The 19,846-nt window shown below is 45.2% G+C and overlaps 1 protein-coding gene across 1 annotated transcript in view; it reads left to right on the top strand.

The window, feature by feature from the left end:
• Positions 1-19,846, top strand: part of GLDC (glycine decarboxylase) — a gene marked incomplete at its 5' end in the record, with an annotated part of 94,253 nt that continues 74,407 nt past the window's right edge. The window contains 2 exons of the mRNA XM_004373544.2: positions 1-129; positions 638-716. Of these exons, the coding sequence (XP_004373601.1) occupies positions 1-129; positions 638-716 (208 nt within the window). The remainder of the gene's footprint in view (positions 130-637; positions 717-19,846) is intronic.

Below are 19,846 nucleotides of genomic sequence, written 5' to 3'. Positions count from 1 at the left end.
GGGGACGGCGGCGCGGGGGCCTCGCGCCTCCTCGAGCGTCTCTTGCCCCGCCACGACGACTTCGCGAGGAGGCACATCGGCCCCGGGGACAAAGACCAGCGGGAGATGCTGCAGGCCTTGGAGCTGGCGGTAAGGACTCCCTGGCCTCAGGCCTCCCCCCGGTCCCCGCCCGGTCCCGCGCGCGCCCTGGGTTGGCTGCCCCGCGCGCACAGGTCCCGGGTCCCCGTGCCCCAGCGTCCCGTACCCGCTTGCTTTCTCCACCCTCTTATCGCGCCTCAAAATCTGACATTTTTAAACCCAAGGCTTGGTCAACCCTAGTCGCCTGCGGATAAGCCCTAACTTTGCAAGACCTGGAAGATCTCCTGGTTAGCCTGGGTTTATCCGGTTATCTCCGGTCGCCGACGGAATTCCAGTCCGGAGTGGCCCCAGTCACATTCCTGCTTATTTCCTTTCCTCTGGTTGGCTTGTGGTTTGCTCCAAGTTTTTCTTTTCTCTTTCAAAAGCACCCCGATTTAATGAGGCGATTTAAATGAGGTTCCCACAAGCCTTTGTCGATGCAAAACACACAGTTTTTAACTCTCACTCGGAAGCACTTTGCTTGGCCTTTAGTGGTCACCGACTTCCGTTTGACTTTCAGAGCATTGAAGAGCTGATTGAGAAGACGATCCCCGCCAGCATCCGTTTGAGGAGACCTTTGAGAATGGAAGACCCCGTGTGTAAGTGGCCCGGAGGCGTCTTCTGCAAGCGCCCCTGTCGACTCTGGCCTATTTGCCTTCTGTGGCGCTGGAAGTCCAGCTCTGGATTAGGATGGCTCAGGGCTGTGAATATGTTGATTAAAATAAAACGGCGGCAGATATCTGGGATGGTGGGAGAGTTCGTTCCCTGAGCAGTCAGTTCCATACCCAAGGAGGGGGTCCACGCAGCGTCCTTATCCCAGAACTTCCCAGAGCTCCCTGAGGCCCAACAAGCTTGCCTGGGATGGGAAAGGGGTTGGGCAGTGCACATACACGCTTGGAGAACCCAATTCCCAGGCACCAATTACCGAGGCCAGGGTTCTCTCATGCTGTGGGTTGAGAGGTGTCACCATCTCCTCTGTCGTTACTGTTAGCAGAGTCAGTGGTGGAATTCTGCCTTCCATGTGGGAGACCTAGGTTCAGTTCCTGGCCAATGCATCTTGTGCAGCCACCACCTAGTCTGTCAGTGAGGCTTGCATGTTGCGATGGTGACTTCCTGGAGTCTCTGGGTGGCACTTGACTACTTGACTAAGCGCTTGACTACTAGTCAAAAGGTTGGCAGTTCAAACCTATACAGAGGCGCCTTGGAAGACAGGCCTGGTGATCTACTTCCGAAAGGTCACAGCCTTGAAAACCCTATGGATCAGTTCTACTCTGCACACGTGGGGACGCCATGAATTGGAATCAACTAACAACATAATCACTTTACCAATTAAGACAGAGACTAAAAAAGGCATAAGGAATTACCTTAAGTCATGCAGCTAGGGAAGTGACAAAAAATGGGAGAAGAGACAGATACCTGGCCTCCTAGCCCGAGGCTTTTCACAACACAGTGGCTTCAAATTGTCCTCTTATATCACGCTGAAATTTTAATAGCTACATCCTGAAAGCCAGCAGTACTTTTCAGGTCTGAGTGGTTCTCTAGAAATAAGATTTACGCTTGGCTAAGAAAGCTGTTTACTCATAGACTTCCTTAGAATTTTATTTTACACTTGAAGTAGTTTTTTTTTCTTTTTAAATTTTTATTAACGCACAAATTATTTTGCCACCAAGTGTAAAGTGGGGACTTTGAACATTACTTTCCTTACCCTACTCCTGCACCCTCCCCAAACAAAGCAAACCACTCAAATTCTAGGTTTCTATCAGCATTTTAGGTGAAGCCCTAGTGGTGCAGTGGTTAAGAGCTTGGCTACTAATCAAAAGGTCAGCAGTTTGAATCCACTGGCTGCTTCTTGGAAACCCTATAGGGCAGTTCTGCCCTGTCCTGTAGGGTCACTATTAGTCGGAATAGACTTTACAGCAATGGGTTTTGGTTTTGATCTTATCAGCATTTAAAGAGGTTTCCATTGGGTAGTTTTTGCCTGAATTAGCAGGTGACTCTACTTTTTGTATTCACATATCTCATATTCACTAAGAATGTTGTTGTTGTTAGGTGCCATCCAGTCCGTTCCGACTCATAGTGGCCCTATGTACAACAGAACAAAACACTGCCCTGTCCTGCACCATTCTCATAATTGTTGTTATGCTTGAGCCTATTGTTGTAGCCACTGTGTCAATCCATCTTGTTGAGGGTCTTCTTCTTCTTCGCTGGCCCTCTACTTTACTAAGCATGATGTCCTTCTCCAGGGACTGATCCTTCCTGATAACATGTCCAAAGTATGTGAGACGTAGTCTCGCCATCCTTGCCACTAAGGAGCATTCTGGTTGTACTTCTTCCAAGACAGATTTGTTCATTCTTTTGGCAGTCCATGGTATATGCAATATTCTTTGCCAACACAACGATTCAAAGGCGTCAATTCTTCTTCAGTCTTCATCGTCCAGCTTTTGCGTGCATATGAGGTGATTGAAAACACCATGGCTTGGGTCAGGCACACCTTAGTCTTCAAGGTGACATCTTTGCTTTTCAACACTTTGAAGAGGTCTTTTGCAGCAGATTTGCCCAACGCAACACGTCTTTTGATTTCTTAACTGCTGCTTCCATGGGTGTTGATTATGGATCCAAGTAAAATGAAATCCTTGCCAGCTTCAATCTTTTCTTCGTTTATCATGATGTTGCTTATTGGTCCAGTTGTGAGGATTTTTGTTTTCTTTATATTGAGGTGTAATCCATACTGAAGGCTGTAGTCTTTGATCTTCATCAGTAAGTGCTTCAAGTCCTTTTCACTTTCAGCAAGCAAGGTTGTATCATCTGCAGATCTCAGGTTGTTAGTGAGTCTTCCTCCAGTCCTGATGCCCTGTTCTTCCTCATATAGTCCAACTTCTTGGATTATTTGCTCAGCATACAGTTTGAATAGGTATGGTGAAAGGATACAATCCTGATGCACACCTTCCCTGACTAAACCACATGGTATCTCCTTGTTCTGTCCGAATAACTGCCTCTTGATCTATGTACAGGTTCCTCAAGAGCACAATTAAGTGTTCTGGAATTCCCATTCTTTGCAATGTTATCCATAATTTGTTATGATCCACACAGTCGAATGCCTTTGCATAGTCAATAAAACACAGGTAAACATCTTTCTGGTATTCTCTGCTTTCAGCCAGGATTCATCTGACATCAGCAATGATATCCCTGGTTCCACGTCCTCTTCTGAATCCGGCTTGAATTTCTGGCAGTTCTCTGTTGGTATACTGCTGCAGCTGCTTTCGAATGATCTTCAGCAAAATTTTACTTGCATGCCATATTAATGATATTGTTCGATAATTTCCACATTCAGTTGGATCACCTTTCTTGGGAGTAGGCATAAATAAGATCTCTTCCAATCGGCCAGATAGCTGTCTTTCAAATTTCTTGGCATAGACCAGTGAGGACTTCCAGTGCTGCATCTGTTTGCTGAAACATCTCAGTTGGTATTCCGTCAATTCCTGAAGCCTTGTTTTTTGCCAATGCCTTCAGTGCAGCTTGGTCTTCCTTCAGTACCATAGGCTCCTGCTCATATGCTACCTCCTGAAATGGTTGAACTTCCACCAATTCTTTTTGGTATAGTGGCTCTGTGTATTCCTTCCATCTTCTTTTGATGCTTGCTGCGTTGTTTAGTATTTTCCCCATAGACTTCTTCCATACTGCAAGTTGAGGCTTGAATTTTTTCTTCAGTTCTTTCAGCTTGAGAAATGCTGAGCATGTTCTTCCCTTTTGGTTTTCTACCTCCAGGTCTTTGCACATTATAATTATAATACTTTACTTTGTCTTCTCGAGCTGCTCGTTGAAATGTTCTGTTCAGCTCTTTTACTTCATCATTTCTTCTGTTTGCTTTAGCTACTTGACATTCAAGAGCAAGTTTCAGAGTCTCTTCTGACATCTATTTTTCTCCTTTCTTTCCTGTCTTTTTAATGACATCTTGCTTTCTTCATGTCTGATGTCCTTGATGTCATTCCACAGTTCATCAGGTCGCTAAACCTTGTGTCTGAGACTTGAATAAGGGCTTCATTTAATGCTCATTTTACTATTCAGTAGAATCTTAGTCAAAAATTTAAACAGAATTTAAGAAATCAAAGCCAGAATTAAAATGTGTTTTTTAATGGCCTGAGGGCTGCACTTTAGAAGTATTTTATGTAGGTTGATGTCCATGGACGGAGGCAAGAATCCACAAGTTAAGGAGACACACAGAGCTGAGGGACTTTTTTTTTTTTTTTTTAACCGGAAAGAATTCTTATCTGGTTTCAAGTCATAGAGATGGTATCTCTTACATCTGGAGTCAGGTCAAGAGAGAAGGCTGTTGTTCTTTTAGGTCTTAGGATAAAAACAATATATAGATGGTACCTTAGTTATCTAGTGCTGCTATAACAGAAATACCACAAGGAGGTGACTTTAACAAACAGAAATTTATTTTCTCGTAGTTTAGGAGGCTGTTGTTAGGTGCTGTCGAGTTGGTTCCCACTCACAGCGACCCTCTGTACAACAGCATGAAACACTACTCGGTCCTGCGCCATCCTCACAATCGTTATGGTCGAGCCCACTATTGCAGCCACTGTGTCAGTACCACAAGTGAGTGACTTTAACAAACAGAAATTTATTTTCTCACAGTTTAGGAGGCTAAAAGTCCGAAATCAGGGTGTCAGCTCTAGGGAAAAGCTCTGTCAGCTCTGGGGGAAAGTCCTTGTCTCTTCAGCTTCTACTCCTTAGCTCCTTGGTGATCTTCAAGTGGCATGGTGCCTGTCTTTCCCCCATCTCTGCTTCTCTCACTTGCTTGTTTAATCTCTTTTATATCTCAAAAGAGATTGATTTAAGACGCACTGTACACTAATATTGTCTCATTAACATAAAAAGAAAATCCATCCCCAAATGGGATTATAACCACTGCAGGGGTTAGGATTTACAATGCATATTTTTGGGGGACACAATTCAATCCATAACAGATGGCGAGCTCTGTTCTGTTTCAAAGTAGACAGCTTGAGGCAGGGAGCCTGTTGGGCACCAGCTGGTTAATGGTGGACCTAAAGCTCCGTGGAGGTCTGCTGCCCTTATTGGTTTCCCACCTGAACTCTTTCCCCGGATTGCAGGGAAATTCCTCGCAGAAGAGAATCTGCACTTTTTGTTGAATTGAACTAATTGGGACCCAGGGGTAAATGGAAGACTTTTCCTTTTAATTTTGAGAAATCTGAATCAGAATCTTGATGCATTGAATCTGTTGAAAGTGAAGACTTGTGTATTTTTTAAAAGCAAGGCTTAGGTGATTATTTGAGCAAGTAAACAAAAATATATTGGAAAGTGCTAGTCCTAGGACTTTCCAATATTTTTTTTGTTTACTTGTTCAAAGTCAAAATGCTAAATTTAGCTCTTTTTTTTTTTTTTTTTTTACAATATTCTCTAAAATCAAATGTCCTTTAAGAGAATTGAGGACCCCTGGTGGCGCTGTGGTTAAGTGCTTGGTTGCTAACCAAAAGGTCAGTGGTTTGAACCCACCAGCCACTTTGTGGGAGAAAGATGTGGCAGTCTGCTTCCTTAAAGATTACGGCCTTGGAAACCCTATGGGTGGTCCTACTCTGTCCTATAGGGTTGCTATGAGTTGGAATCAGCTCTACGGCAGAGGGTTTTTTAGGGGCATTAGAGTCTTGGAAAGGTGTCAAAGCTGTCTATCTTTTTTTAGTTCAGCTAATTGGTTCTGGCTGACTAATTTGAACATCAGGGGATTTCATTTCTCCTCCTCTCTCTTTGAAAGCCACTCCTGATACGTAATTAGCAATTTTAGTGTAAACTTTAAACCTAGCAGCTTCTGTGCGATTTGGGCTGGTTTCGTCCGGTTAGTCTGACTCAGTAACTACTGAGGTGACTCAGAGAAAATATTGCACAGTCAGGAGTCCCCGCATGCACTGAAGTGGACCAGCTCTGTTCCAAAGCTTGCTTTCTAGAAGAGTGAGCTCTGAGGGTTGGGATGCCTCAGAAAGCCATCCATGTCTCCCGATGAGGTGTGCACTTGTTCTGGTTAATGACTGCTGTCCACACAGGGAGAGCAAATCGGTGTATGTAAGCTCCAGTGGTAGCATCTCCTTTTAATAATGGAGCACCATTATCGAGGAGTCTCTGGGTGGGGTAAATGGTTAACGCACTCCACTGCCAATCAAAAGGTTGGAGGTTCAAGTCCACCCACAGGCACCTTTGAAGAAAGGCCTGGGGATCTACTCCCCAAAAATCAGCTACTGAGGGCCCTATGGAACAGTTCTGCTCTGACACAAATGGAGTCACCATGAGTTGGAATCAACTTGATGGCAACTGGTTGGTTGTTGGTGGCATTACCAAACTTGATTTCACTCAAATGCCTGTGTTCTGTTGTAGTCAGAGAGAACTTCTGGACCAAATATTTGTTTGCCATGTACGGAGAAAACTGCAGTAAGAGTTATGTGAGTCTTAAATGCCTTCATTGCTGGGTTAAAAGAATATTGTGAGAGCTGTAAGCAATGTGGAGAAACTTGGGTTAGTTGTTATGCATGATAATAATAGCAGTAATAATACTAATAGCTAACATTTATATAGTGCTTACCATGTATGTGGTTGCTTTTCAAGTATTAATTTATTTAATCTTTATTAGAACCCTATGAGGTAAGTACTATTTTAAAGATAACAGAATAAGAGGATGCATAACCTGTCCAAGTTTGCGGGAGGTGGAATTCAAAACCAGCTAGTCCAGCTCCACTGTCCACACTCCAGACACTACTCTACACTGTCTCTCATTGTGTCCTCTGGAAAGAGGTGGGTGTACATAGTAGAAAACTCCTGTCCTGACTCTTCTGGAGTATTCTGTTTACAGACATGCACAAACCCAGTAGCACTGGACCACTATGCTATGTGCTTACTGCCCTGGTGGAAATAGGCTGCTGTGTGCTGAAAGTGCAGGTGTGCCCACACCTAGACCCACTGCCAGGCCCAGGGAAGGGGCCATGGGGATGCAGAGCTTGGGCTGGGTACGGAAGGGTGAGTAGTTATGCTGTGCTGGATAGGGCCGGAGAGGCTGCTGCAGGGGAGGAGTGAGCGTGTACAGGACAGACTGGTCCTACAGAATAAGGAAAGTACAGGTGTTTCTCCCTCCCCCTGGACACTTCCGCAAGTGCCTTGAAAGAATATTCTCAGTTGGCGTCTCAGTAAGTCATTCAGAGCAACAAGCAAAGCCACTTAGTTCAAAACCCTATCAGTTTTATCCTGTTCGAGTGAACCACATACATACATGCAAAGAAAAAAGACTAGAAGAATATATGGCTTCTCTGGATGGTGCTATTATGGGTGTTTTTAGCTTTCTTTTTATTAGTCTGCATTTTCTAGATTTTCTACAATAATTACATACTCATTTTGTAATGAATAAAATATTTAAAAAGTGGTTTATCGCTGAACCAAGCCAATCCGTTTTTAGCTATGGTACACCTTGTTGTTAGTTGCCATCCAGTTGATTCCGACTCATGATGACCCCATGTGTGCAGAGTAGAACTGCTCCATAGGCTTTTCAAGGCTGTGACCTTTTGGAAGCAGATTGTCCTGGCTGTCTTGCAAGGTACGTCTGGGTGGGTTCAGTCTGCCAGCTTTTTGGCTAGTAGTCAAGCGCTTAACTGTTTGCACCACCCGGGACCCCTATGCTATGCCTAGCTGTGTAATATTTTCAGTGAAGGCATCTTGAACTCACCAGACTGAAGTAGCCCAGAACCTCACAGAAGCAACAGGGTTTAAAGTTTACACAAAACTGCACGTGGCTTATCATGAGCATACTTAGAAAAAAGAAGCTAAAGCCCCTAATGTTCAAATTATTCAACCAGAACCAATTAGCTGAGCTGTCAGAATGAGACTTTTGATGAGCCTGTGAGAACTTCATGTTCTGAAGTGCATTGTTTAATGTACTTTTTAATAAATGGTTAATGGATGGGGGTGATCAGAGGGAGGGGATGTTGTGCAATGCAGCTGTAGGTGGTGACTTTGTCACTCTGAACTGACCTAAGGGCACCAGGAATGGAGCAGCTGTTCCCCAGTGATGGCAAGCTGTGGCCGTCTGTTGTCCTTCAGCCAGATGATTTCCATGTCGGGTCCTGCCTGTGGGCTCCTCAGTCTGGCAAATTCTCCCTTGGCCATTGCTTGCTCCTTCAATTCCCAGCTTGTATGACTTAGTCTTTCATGTTTAACTCGGATGCTTCCAATGGACTTTTTTGATGCATCACAGCCTGTCTTGTCCTTATACTCTTTAAATTGTTGAGAATATACACAGCAATACCTATACCAGTTCAACAGTTTCTACATGTGCGATTCAGTGACACTGATTACATTCTTCCAGGAGTGCAACTATTCTTACTCTCCTTTTCTGAATTATTCCTCCTCCATTAACATAAACTCACTGCCCCCTAAGGGTCCTATCTAATCTTTCAAGTTGCTGTTGTCAATTTGATTCAATAAAGATAGTTCTTAAAGGAGTGTAATGCTTAAGGCAGACCTTTTTTACTAGTTAAGTTAAGCTTTTTTTTAAAAAATAATATTCTATTGTGTTTTTGGTAAAAGTTTACACAGCACATTAGGTTCCCTTTTAACAATTTCTATACATATTGTTCAATGACTTTGGTTACATTTTTCACAGTGTGTCAACATTCTCATGATTTCCATTCTGGTTGTTCCGTAAGCTTAACTATTTTGTCCTTACACTTTTGTTATTAATTCTTGTTAGGCATATACCTGCCACTCTGACTGATACCTTGGACAATCACCCTGTTGCCTAAATTGTCAAATGTTTATTGACTGCTATGGAGAGACACCAAAAGCTATTACAGAGGGAAGTGACATGGTTCAACCTGTTTTTTGCAGAGTGCCTCTGAGATCAAAGGCAGGAGACCAGCTTGGAGATTGTTGGAGAATTTAGATGTGAGATGTTAAATGTGCATTTGTTCATGATATTAGCAAACATCGTGATATTAGATGCACAAGAAATTTTCTGGAAGTGGGAACAGAGGGCAGGAGAGCCTTCAGACCATGATGCAGGTTTGACACCTGTGAAAGGGGAGAGAGAAGGAAGGAGGGTTGGTGTCTTCGTCATGTACTGCTGCTATAGCAGAAATACCACAAGTGGATGGCTTCAACAAAGACAAATTTATTTTCTCACCGTCTAGTAGGCTATAAGTCCCAATTTAGGGCATCAGCTCCGGGGGGAAGTCTTTCTCTCTCTGTTGGCTCCAGAGGAAGGTCCTTGTCATCATTCTTCCCTTGTCTGGGAGTTTCTCAGTGCAGGAACCTCTGGTCCACCAAAGGATTTGCTCTGCTCGGGGCACGTTTTCTTGATGGTATGAGGTCCCCAATTCTCTGCTTCCCTTTCCTTTTTACTCTTATAAGACAGAAGGTGGTGCAGGCCACACCCCAGGGAAACTCACTTTACATTGGATCAAGGATGTGACCTTACTAAGGGTGTTACAGTCCCACCGTAATCCTCTTTAACATAATCTAATCTGGCCTCATTAACCACAGGCAGAGATTAGGATTTACAACACGTAGGAAAATTAACAATCACAAAATGGAGGACAACCACACGGTACTGGGAATCATGGCCTAACCAAGTTGACACGTATTTTGGGGGGACACAATTCAATCCATGACAGGTTGGGTAGGAAGAGTATTAGATTGCAGCACAGATTTAAGGAAGTTTCGGTCAGGAGTCTAAATTTGCTCACTGGAGGAGTCCCGTGTCTTGCAGGAATGGGCTTGTGACGGTTCGCCTGCCAGGCTCAGTCAATGGGTGGGAGTGGCCCGTGGGAAGCATGGTGTTGGCACAGACACCAGGGTTGACCTAGAGGGGCAGCAGTTGGGGCTATCAGTCAACTTCTAGGCAGGGTGACTCAGGAAGATGGTGATGTTATTAACAGAGGGGAAAGAGAGAGAAGAAGAGGGTCCTGGAGGAAGGAGAGGTCACAAGTCCTGTTTGAACAGAATTGGGTCTGAGGTGTTCGTGGAACATAACACCATTTGGAAAAGCTAAAACAATATTTGGAGATTGTAGTTGAGAGGGGGGAGGGAAGGAGAAAGGAAAAGAGGGAGAGAAGGGGAAACAGAGAGAAAGAGAGAGAGGAGATAAGAGATGGAGTTACAGACTTAGTGAGTCTTCTGATTGAATTCATGGGAATGAGATTTCCAGGGATGGTGTTGGGGAAGGAAGGAGAAGCCAAGATGTTGGGAAATACAGCATAAATAAGGAGAAGGCAGAGCAGGTAAGATGAAGAAACCAAACAGATGGGGAGATAAATCTTCAGGCTGGGAGTTGTGGACTTCAGTGTCATATTCTGGACCTTTCTTAGGCATCAGAGGGAAGAAAGTCCACATAAAGACATCAGGACAGGCTGAGGTGCAGGAGTAGAGGGGCTGCTTGTCTGATGACTATCTGAGCAGGAGGCAGAAAGGGAGAGAGGCTGAGCATCAGAGAGAGTAGAGAAGTTTTAGAAGAGTCCTTGTGGGCACCTGAGTGGTGAGGAACCTAGATCCACCTGCATGGAGGATCCCTTGAGATTGAATGACATGAACTTGTAAGGTCTGTTAGGGTACTTTCACCCCGACGTCATTGGTGACCTGGGAGCAGGAACAGAGAAATGTGGTGACTGAGTTTAACTGAGGTTGAGGATCTGCAAAGTCAAGCGGCCAGGGACTTCAAGGTCCACTAGTCAGCACAGGCCAACTGGGTCAGGAGAGAGGTGAGGCAGTCCTACTCTCATCAGGCCTAGAAGGTTAGTGACCAGCTCATGAGGCTGGACATGAGGACCTGAGGCTCTCACCTCTGAATCAATTCAGGAGTGTTGGGGCAGGACAAGGAGTCTGTGGGCTGCTTGCCGTGGATCTGTGTTCTGTCTTCTGTTCTTTATATCCTTTTTCCACCCCACCAAATAGCACTGTGCTTTACATTTACTAAGTCTCAGATATATGACTGATGACTTTGATCGCAGAGTATTAATCCCAAAGTATTTTTACAAAAAGGCAAACAGAGTTTTAATAAGGACCCCTCACGGCTATGCCAGCAACGTGCTGATTGGGTAAACAAGGCAATTCAATTTTGAAAATCTGAAATCATTGTAGGCATTGCACTATCGTACAGGACTTAATAGCTGCAGTTTAAAATGGTTTTAAAACTGATTTTGAAAAAGAAAGTTTTAAAAGTCTTTCTCTGAATCCCCATGCTTCTAGGGATGCGGCTGAGATGAATGTGAGAACTATTTGTGCATTGACTTGTCATCATGGGATTCTGTGACGAGTGAGTTACTGGGCATGTTGAGCTAGCTGTATGCGGAAGTTTACGTGAATTTTCATTGCAATACATCAATTCTCCTGTATTTTCTGAGCACCTACTACGTGCTAGCGACTTGTTACACCCCTGCCACAAAGAGATTATAATTTGGTTGTTGAGATCCTGGGTTAGACTACAAATTTTTCCATATGCCTATTCCTTGGATCTATAAAAAGTGATCTCTTTCCCCAGGCATGATGAATTGTTCCAGTTGGGCTCGTAGAACAGACCCGTCCCGTCTAGTTCTTGCTCTTCAGGCCCTAACAACATACCCGCAGGGCAGCGGAGAAGAGAAACATACTCCAGCTCTTCCTCCCTGATTCTCATTTCCAGCTGGCCATTTGGCCTGATTACATAGAACAACTGGTGTTCCAGATAAATATTATAATTGCAATGTTTCTTTGTACATTTCTTTAAAAAATGTTTGTAGATTGAATGTCGAGAGGCTGTGGAGGGGACCTCTCATAGAAAGTACGACTCAAGTCCAAGGAGTTAATGATAGACATGGCGCGCCTCACTCCCACTTCCCCACCCTGGGACATTGTTCTGGTTTTCCTACAGCTGGAATTGAGATCTTGAATGTGTGCATCTTTCAGAAGAGCAGGAAGAACTATAGCAACTGCTCACTCAGGTGGAGATGAGGGAGCAAGGAGCCATCAGAAACACAGATTGGATGTGCCTCAATTTTTTTCTGCAGGAAGTGTCCCCAGCGGAGGGCTCTAACCCCTGAGGATCCTGAGGGGCTGGGTGAGGTGGGATATAAGTTGGCTGAGTAAGGAGACAGGGAAGAGCCTGGAAGGAATAGGGTGAGGGGAGTCAGCTCCAGGGCAGAACACATCCTAACACAAGGGGTAGGCGTCCCACTGCCAGTCTGGAAGAGTTTCCAGTTCAAAGAATGTCCATATCATTATTCTAAACTACGCCCGGAGCGCTGGTGGCACAGTGGTGAAGAGCTCAGCTGCTAACCAAAGTTGGAATCCACCAGAAGCTCCTTGGAAAACCTATGCGGCAGTTCTACTCTGTCCTATAGGGTCGCTATGAGTCAGAATCGACTCGACGGCAATGAGTTTGGTTTTTTTGGTTTTATTCTACACTTTGGGAGCCCCTGGGTGGTGCAAATGGTTAATGTGCTTGGCTGCTAACTGAAAGGTTGGAGGTTGGAGTCCATCCAGAGGCACCTCAGAAGAAAGGCCTGGCAATCTACTGAAAAATCAGCCATTGAAAACCTTATGGGGCACAGTTCTACTCTGACACACTGGGGTCACCAGGAGTCTGAATCGACTTGATGGCAACTGGGTTTTTTTTTGTTTTATTTTGGATTGGCCTTCCTGGAATGAACAAGTTCTGTGATTCAAAGACTTTGATTGTGAGACCCTCCTTTGCCCAGGGGGAAACTTGACAACAGGGAGTAGGGTTTATGGGATGGTGATTTTAAAGGTGCCCTGGTGGCATAGTAGTTAAGCACTTGGCTACTAACTGAAAGGTCGGGGTTCAAACCCACCAGCCGCTCCATGGGAGAAAGATGTGGCAGTCTGCTTCTGTAAAGATTATAGCCTTGGAAATCCTGTGGGGCAATTCTACTCTGTCCAATAGGGTCATTATGAGTTGGAATTGACTCAATGGCAGCAGTTTGGTTTTTATGTTTTTTTTAAAGCCCCTGTGCTATGGGGGAGGGGCTAGGATGCTGTAAAAAAGTAAAGATCTGTGCTTTGGCGAGTGGGTTAAGCGCGGGGGACTCTGTGTGTGTGTTTAGGTGGGGCAGGTGTTTGGACTTATACACCTTGCCTATCCATTATGATGACATTTTTCCATTGGCAAATTCACTTCTGTGGGGAATTAAAACCTAGCCCTGGCAACGCATGGAGTATTTAACAGTTAAATCGACTTATTCCCATTAGAAAGAATTTATTTGATGTAGTGCTTGGCACGAAGTTCTCTTTGATGTTTTAGGCACAAGTAACAAGGCAGTTGTTCTTGGAAAGGCTCTTCCGAGGACTTGAGAAAGCTGTTACTCTGAATTCTCAGCAGCAGGAGGTATGCCAGTCCTCACCTGCTGATTCTTAGGTAGTGGCTTCGGGAGGCCACTGAACTCTGTTCTTTGCACGTTAGGACCAGACGTTATGCAATGCTCCGAGGCAGAGGGATAAACAAGGTCATAGGCAGGCATTTATTCCGCAGGAAATGAACTTCCTGCTTGGGTTCCTGAAAGATTTCTTGTGTATTTTCATGGCTGGACATGCAAAGTAATGCACAGCACCTGGCTACCGTGGAAGGCTGGAAGCTGGAATTCAGGAAAGACGAATGGAATCCGACAATGATGACTGGGATCTGGGGATGGTGGCTGGGATTGGGGAATGGTGGCTGGGATCTGGGAGTGGTGGCTGGCATCAGGGAATGGTGGCTGGGATCTGGGAATGGTGACTGGGATCGGGGAATGGTGGCTGGGATCGGGGAATGGTGGCTGGGATCGGGGAATGGTGGCTGGGATCGGGGAATGATGGCTGGGATCTGGGAATAGTGGCTGGGATCGGGGAATGGTGGCTGGGATCTGGGAATGATGGCTCCTCTCCAAGTGTTTTTTTTTCCAATCGTATTTTATTTTTTGTTGTTGTTGAGAATATACACAGCAGAACATACACCAGTTCAACAGTTTCTCCATATACAGTTCAGTGACACTGATCACATTCTTCAAGTTGTGCAGCCATTCTCACCCTCCTTTTCTGAGTTGTTCCTCCCCCATGAACCTAAACTCACTGCCCCTAAGCTTGCTACCTAACCTTGTGAGTTGCTGTTGTCAATTTGATCCCACAGACAGATCTTAAAAGAGCACAATGCTCAAAGCAGACTTTCTTTACTAGTTAAGCTAAACTTCTCCGATTGTTTCTTACTGGACGCTCCCTTTCTCGTTCCATCTTGTTTCCCTCCTCCGTGGTTAGTTTCATTATAGTTCACATTTGGGAACACCAGCAGTTACAGGAATTAGGCCTGTTCACAGCCGGAAGTTGTTTGGGTCAAGTTGGAAGGAAAAGTGTGAGGAGTGTACCCTGCTGTGTGTTTTGCTCTGGATGGAAAGCTGGCTTTCTCTTTCCTCTCTCTCCTTTGTTCACACAGCTTGTGAAGGCCACCCAGCCCAGGGTTTGGATGGCCCAGTTGCCTTTTTATAATGCTTCTCTTACTACATAGGGAGAAAAGATTGTCACTTCGGAATTAAGGACCCCACAGTGTTTTCTCTGGAAAGGAAGTTCTTTTCCAAGGGAGAAGGAAAGTATAAATTGACCGTGAAGTGCAGTGCTGGGCATTGGGTGCTTAGGATTTGGGGTTTTATTTAGATCAATCATAGCCCGAAACTTGCTCTTAGCGACTCAGTTTTGAAAAGTTTAATTTCAGGAAGGTTCAGCAGGTCGGTCTCTGATTCTTGACTTTTCCCCCCTTCTCTCCTTTTCTCCCCATCCATTGCTACCTTGGCCTCTGTCATTTAATGCAGTAACTCATACTGTGAGCTCCAAAACACACTTGGTTAGCTCTTGTGCCAATTTGGCCAACGTGAGATTTCATTAGCGGGCATGAGAAATGACAACCCCTTAATAAACATTTCATACAAGTCAGACAGTCACTAAGCTGTGTGTTTGGGGAATACTTTTTATTATGTGTGGCTGGTGAGACCTGAGGTCTTAGGTTTTATCACAGTAAGAAGCAGCTTAACTTCTCTGTTCCTCCACTCACAGACTGTCCTGGCTTCTGGCTTGGAAGTTTGCTCAGAAGGAGAAATGGGTGCATGAGTAGGAAAGTCTTCTCATCCATTCACACTTTCAGAAGCTTGACCAGGCACCTCCTTTGCTCTTGATGGCTCAGGGTAGCCTGGTGTACAGAAGACCACTCCTTCCATTAATGTACCTTGCTCTCCACAGAAGGTATAATTGGACACACAGGTATTGTGGTGCAGTGAATTGCTTAATATGGCCCTTCTAGCCATAGTTTTTGTGACTCCTATATGATGATTGGGTGGAACTATGCAAATAAGGTGCTTGTGGCCCACCAAGGCCCATGGAGCAAGAGCTGAGCACCTTCCGGCCAAGGCTTACTGGCGGAGTGGGGTGCCTCCGGGCACTTACTGGCGGAGCTAAAGAGCTTTGTAACACTGGCCCAAGCAGGGCAGAGACCAGGCTGAGGGGCCAAGGGCCAGAGAGAGGCTTGCACATGGGCACCGCTGAGAAGAGGCTGTCTTGATTGAAGAACTGTATCCTGAACTGTAACCTGTTACTTTCCTAATAAACCCCATAACTGTGAGTATGTCTGTGAGTTGTGTGTGGCCATTACAACAAATTATCAAACCCAACAGAGAAGTAGAGTGCCGTGGGAGGGAAGGCTGGTGTAGGAATTGGTAAAAAGGTTAGAGAGTGGAGGTATGTCTGACCTCCACCTCATAGGAATCAGCCTTAGGCTGTTGATCTTGCTTCTCCTTATCCCCTTGTGAAGTTGGAGGAGGTCACATGCCTCCGCCACACCATTTTTACAGGCATGCTGCGGGCAAATTGGGAAATATGTGAATTAGTCCCAAGCTGGGTAGGGGCAGAATCCATCCAGCCTGGAAAGTTTGGCTGATCCTCTGGGGACTAGAACACAGCTGTTGTAGGATTAGAAGCTTTTGTGTCTCAAGCTTGACTATTTTTATGCTTCTGGGTCTTATCTATAATTTTGCTCTTCATTTATGCTAATTGACCTTTTAAAAATTTTGGGTGTTTCATTCAAGTGTGTAAAAACATCAGTGGCTGCTCTGAGAGATGCTAATATGTATCTGGAAACCCGAGATGATGAGGAGAGTTGCATTACTGGTTCCTGGCTGGTCCCTGGGTGGGTGTCCGCTCTTCCTTATTGTTGATGCATGGGGGCAGGGCAGGAGGCTGCTGATGAAGGATGCTAGACTCTTGTTGGGGTTCTTTGACAACAGGGCTTGCTCCTTGCCATGCTCCTGGACAGCTCTGCTGGGAGAAAGGGTTTTCTTACAAAAGGAAAAGGCAGACCCTTACATGGTTCTAGCTGAAAGTTCAAGGTCTCCAGATAAATGTTAGCATCCCCAGAGCCACAGCTGATGTTTGACATACTTCAGTGAAACACCTGAAATCTTTAAACGGCCGGTTAGCATAAATGAAGAATAATTCTAGACAAGACCCAGAAGCATAAAAATGGCCCAGCTTGAGACACAGAAGTTTCTAGCTGAGAGAGCCTCAGCAGGAAGATCTTGGGAGCCGAGAGGCAGGGCTGGGCACCACTGAAGCCATTGTCTCATCCCCCTGGGGTGGGGGGGTTAGGGTTCCTCTTTCTGCAGTTCCTGCTAACTCACCTGCCACAGTTCAATTTTTTTAAGGGGGAAAAATGAAAAACTTTTAACCACTAAAAGAAATAATGGTTAAAAAAATCAAACTTGAGAAGCAAGCCGTGATGATTCTACAGTGGCTGTCTTCTACCCCATTGCTTTGGAAAAACATTGTTTAAGCACATTGTGGGCTTCACAGCACCTGGGCTTCCTGCACATTTCCAACCGCAGGTGCCATCTTGGTTCCTGAGTTCCTTTTCCTGTCAAGTAAGAAAACACAACACCATTTACCCCCTGTGATACTCTCAATCAATTTGGCTTCTTAACTGAGTCTGGTCTTGTTGAGCTGATGGGCAGGAATGGTGGCGATGCCCTCCCACCTTCCTAGGGGTCCTACACCTCACCTTGCCTTGGGAAATTACTACTATCCGCCTGTTGTACTCCATCCCTGGGAGTTGGCCTCACCCATTCACACCCATAATAGAAACCTTAATCCTGTCCTTATCCATGGGAATTAGCATACACAACTGGGGCTGCTGTCATAGGAATAGAGAATGAAACTATAAGTAAAAGAGAACTTCTAAAGGTCTACAACCACGATAAGGAGCCCTCGTGGCACAGGTGTTAAGCACTCCATGTCAGAAAGATGTGGCAGTCTGCTTTCATAAAGATTATAGACTAGGAAACCCTATGGGGCAGTTCTGCTCAGTCCTATAGCGTCACCATGAGTCGGAATCGACTTGATGGCACACAACAACACAAGCAAAATCAAAACAATACATTTGAGCACCTCCACATGAGAGAAGAGCAGATTTTTGTTGGAGGAAGGACAGTTTTTTGTATTCAAAGACGGAGAAGAGGTGGGATTTTGCTTTAGCTCAGGATTCTTCTGCGATTCCAGCCCTTAGCGCTAGGGCTCCTGCTCACCTCCATGACCTCTTCCAGAATCTGAGTCCTGGAAGTGTATTTCTCAGATGGCTTGGCCTATGAAGGACTGTGATTGTGGCCCTTGGCACAGCTGCCAAATTCCCATCTCTCTACTACCATCATGTTCTCTTGTGGTGGCAGGAGGGATGCACGGGGAAAGAGGGAGGACACACATACACTGTTGGCGCTGTTGTTGTCGTTCGTTGCCTTACAGTCAGTTCTGACTCATGGCGACCCCATGTGTGCAGAGTAGAACTGCTCCATAGGGTTTTCAAGGCTGGAACCTTTCAGAAGCAGATCTCCAGGCCTGTCTTCCGAGGCACCTCTGGGTGGATTCGAACCACCAACCATTGGCTAGTAATCAAGTGCTTAACTGTTGGTGCCACCCAAGGACAAATAATTTTTTTAGTCCCCACCAAGTTCCATGTAGTTATTGCTAATCATTTCACCTACCATTATGCTATTTTTCCCCAAGCATGGAGACAGTTAGAAATCAGCCATTGGGTTGGTTATCTTAGCCCAGCCAGTTGTGGAACAGCATGACTACTCTCCTCCAACACATTAGGCTGTGAGAGTGAGCAGGCAATGCCCAGTGTAGACCTTTAGGCTGTATAATTGTGTATAACTGATTGCACAAAGGAGCTGTAGGAAAAGCTACTGAACCTCTCTGCCCACAATCTCAATGCATTCCAAAAAGGTAGAACCTGCTCTCTTGTGCCAGCTGATAAGAAGGTTTAGTAATTAAGATGGTACACACTATCTAGGTTGATTATTTTCACTAGTAGAACCTTATACAATTTATGGAAAGATGTATTTAGCAAGGAGTTCCTGGGTGGTGCAAATTGTTAATGCGCTTGACTGCTAACCAAAAGGTTGAAGGTTGAGTCCAGCCAGTGACAACTCAGAAGAAAGGGCTGGCTATCTGCTTCCAAAAATATCAGCCATTGAAAATCCTATGGAGCACAGTTCTACTCTGACACGTATGGGATCACCATAAGTTGGAGTTGACTCTACGGCAACTGGAAAGTGTCTAGCAAAGAGCTGAAGTTTACCTGAGTCTGAGTGTGGTTTAACTAGCCAGCAGGGCCCAGGGTAGCACAGCTTGTCCCGACAATGGCTGATACAGGAATTTCTCCTTCCCCATCTCCCTCCAGCACTATTGTGCTGGCCTCTTACCATATCTCCCTGTTTCCAGGGTCTCCCTTCTGTGATCTATTCACATCATCAATGGATTTATCATATTATTCTCCAGCTTGAAAATACTCTGTTACTACCACAAGCTAAAGCCTTGAATGGACAGACCAAGCCCCTCACAGACTGTGCTCATTTGGGAGCTGGACCTTTTGTCACCAGAGCATGACATGGAGCAGGGAGGCTGGCCTTGCAGGCACTGCTAATTAACCTCCCCTTCCACTGGGCTTCTGAATCATGCTGCCCCTAAGACTAGTTGGGAAGTGATCGGATTTCTTGCTCGACTGTTCCTAAGTATGCTGTACTTGCCTTTCTCTTCAGGTGCTGGTTCACAGTCCTTTCACTTACATTTCTTAAGTTTTCACTGGACAAAGGCAAGATTCTCCTCCACAAAGCAGAATTCTGTACACTTTAGTGTTGGTGGTCAGATGCTTTTCTTTTTTAAATTTTTTTTTATTGTTGTAATTAAATGAAGTTTACGTTTCAAGTTAGTCCCCCATACATAATTTTTTTTTTTACCTACATTGTTATGAGACCCCAACCACTCACCCCATTCTGCGACAGCACACTCCTCCCCTTCACCCCTGATTCCCCATGAACATTCAACCAGCTCCTAACTAACTCTCTGCCTTCCCATCTCACCTCTGGACAGAAGCCGCCCCTTTGGTCTCTTGTATCTACTTGACTAAGAGGCACATTCTTCACAAGTATCACTTTATGTCCCACAGTCCAGTCCAATCTTTGTCTAAAGAGTTGGCCTCAGAAACTGTTTTCGTTCTGGGGTGATAGAGAGACCAGGGGCCATGCTTTCTGGGGTGCCTCCAGTCTCAGTCAGACCATTAAGTCTGGTCTTCTTACTAAAATTTGAGTTCTGCATCCCATCGTTCTACTGCTGCATTAGGGACTCTCTGTTGTGTTCCCTGTCAGGACGTTCATTGGTGGTAGCTGGGCACCATCTA

This window comes from Trichechus manatus, unplaced genomic scaffold (genome assembly GCF_000243295.1).
Source record: "Trichechus manatus latirostris isolate Lorelei unplaced genomic scaffold, TriManLat1.0 scaffold00025, whole genome shotgun sequence".
NCBI classification, from domain to species: Eukaryota; Metazoa; Chordata; class Mammalia; order Sirenia; family Trichechidae; genus Trichechus; species Trichechus manatus.
Note: the sequence above shows the minus strand (reverse complement) of the source record. Positions and strands in the feature narration are given on the sequence as shown.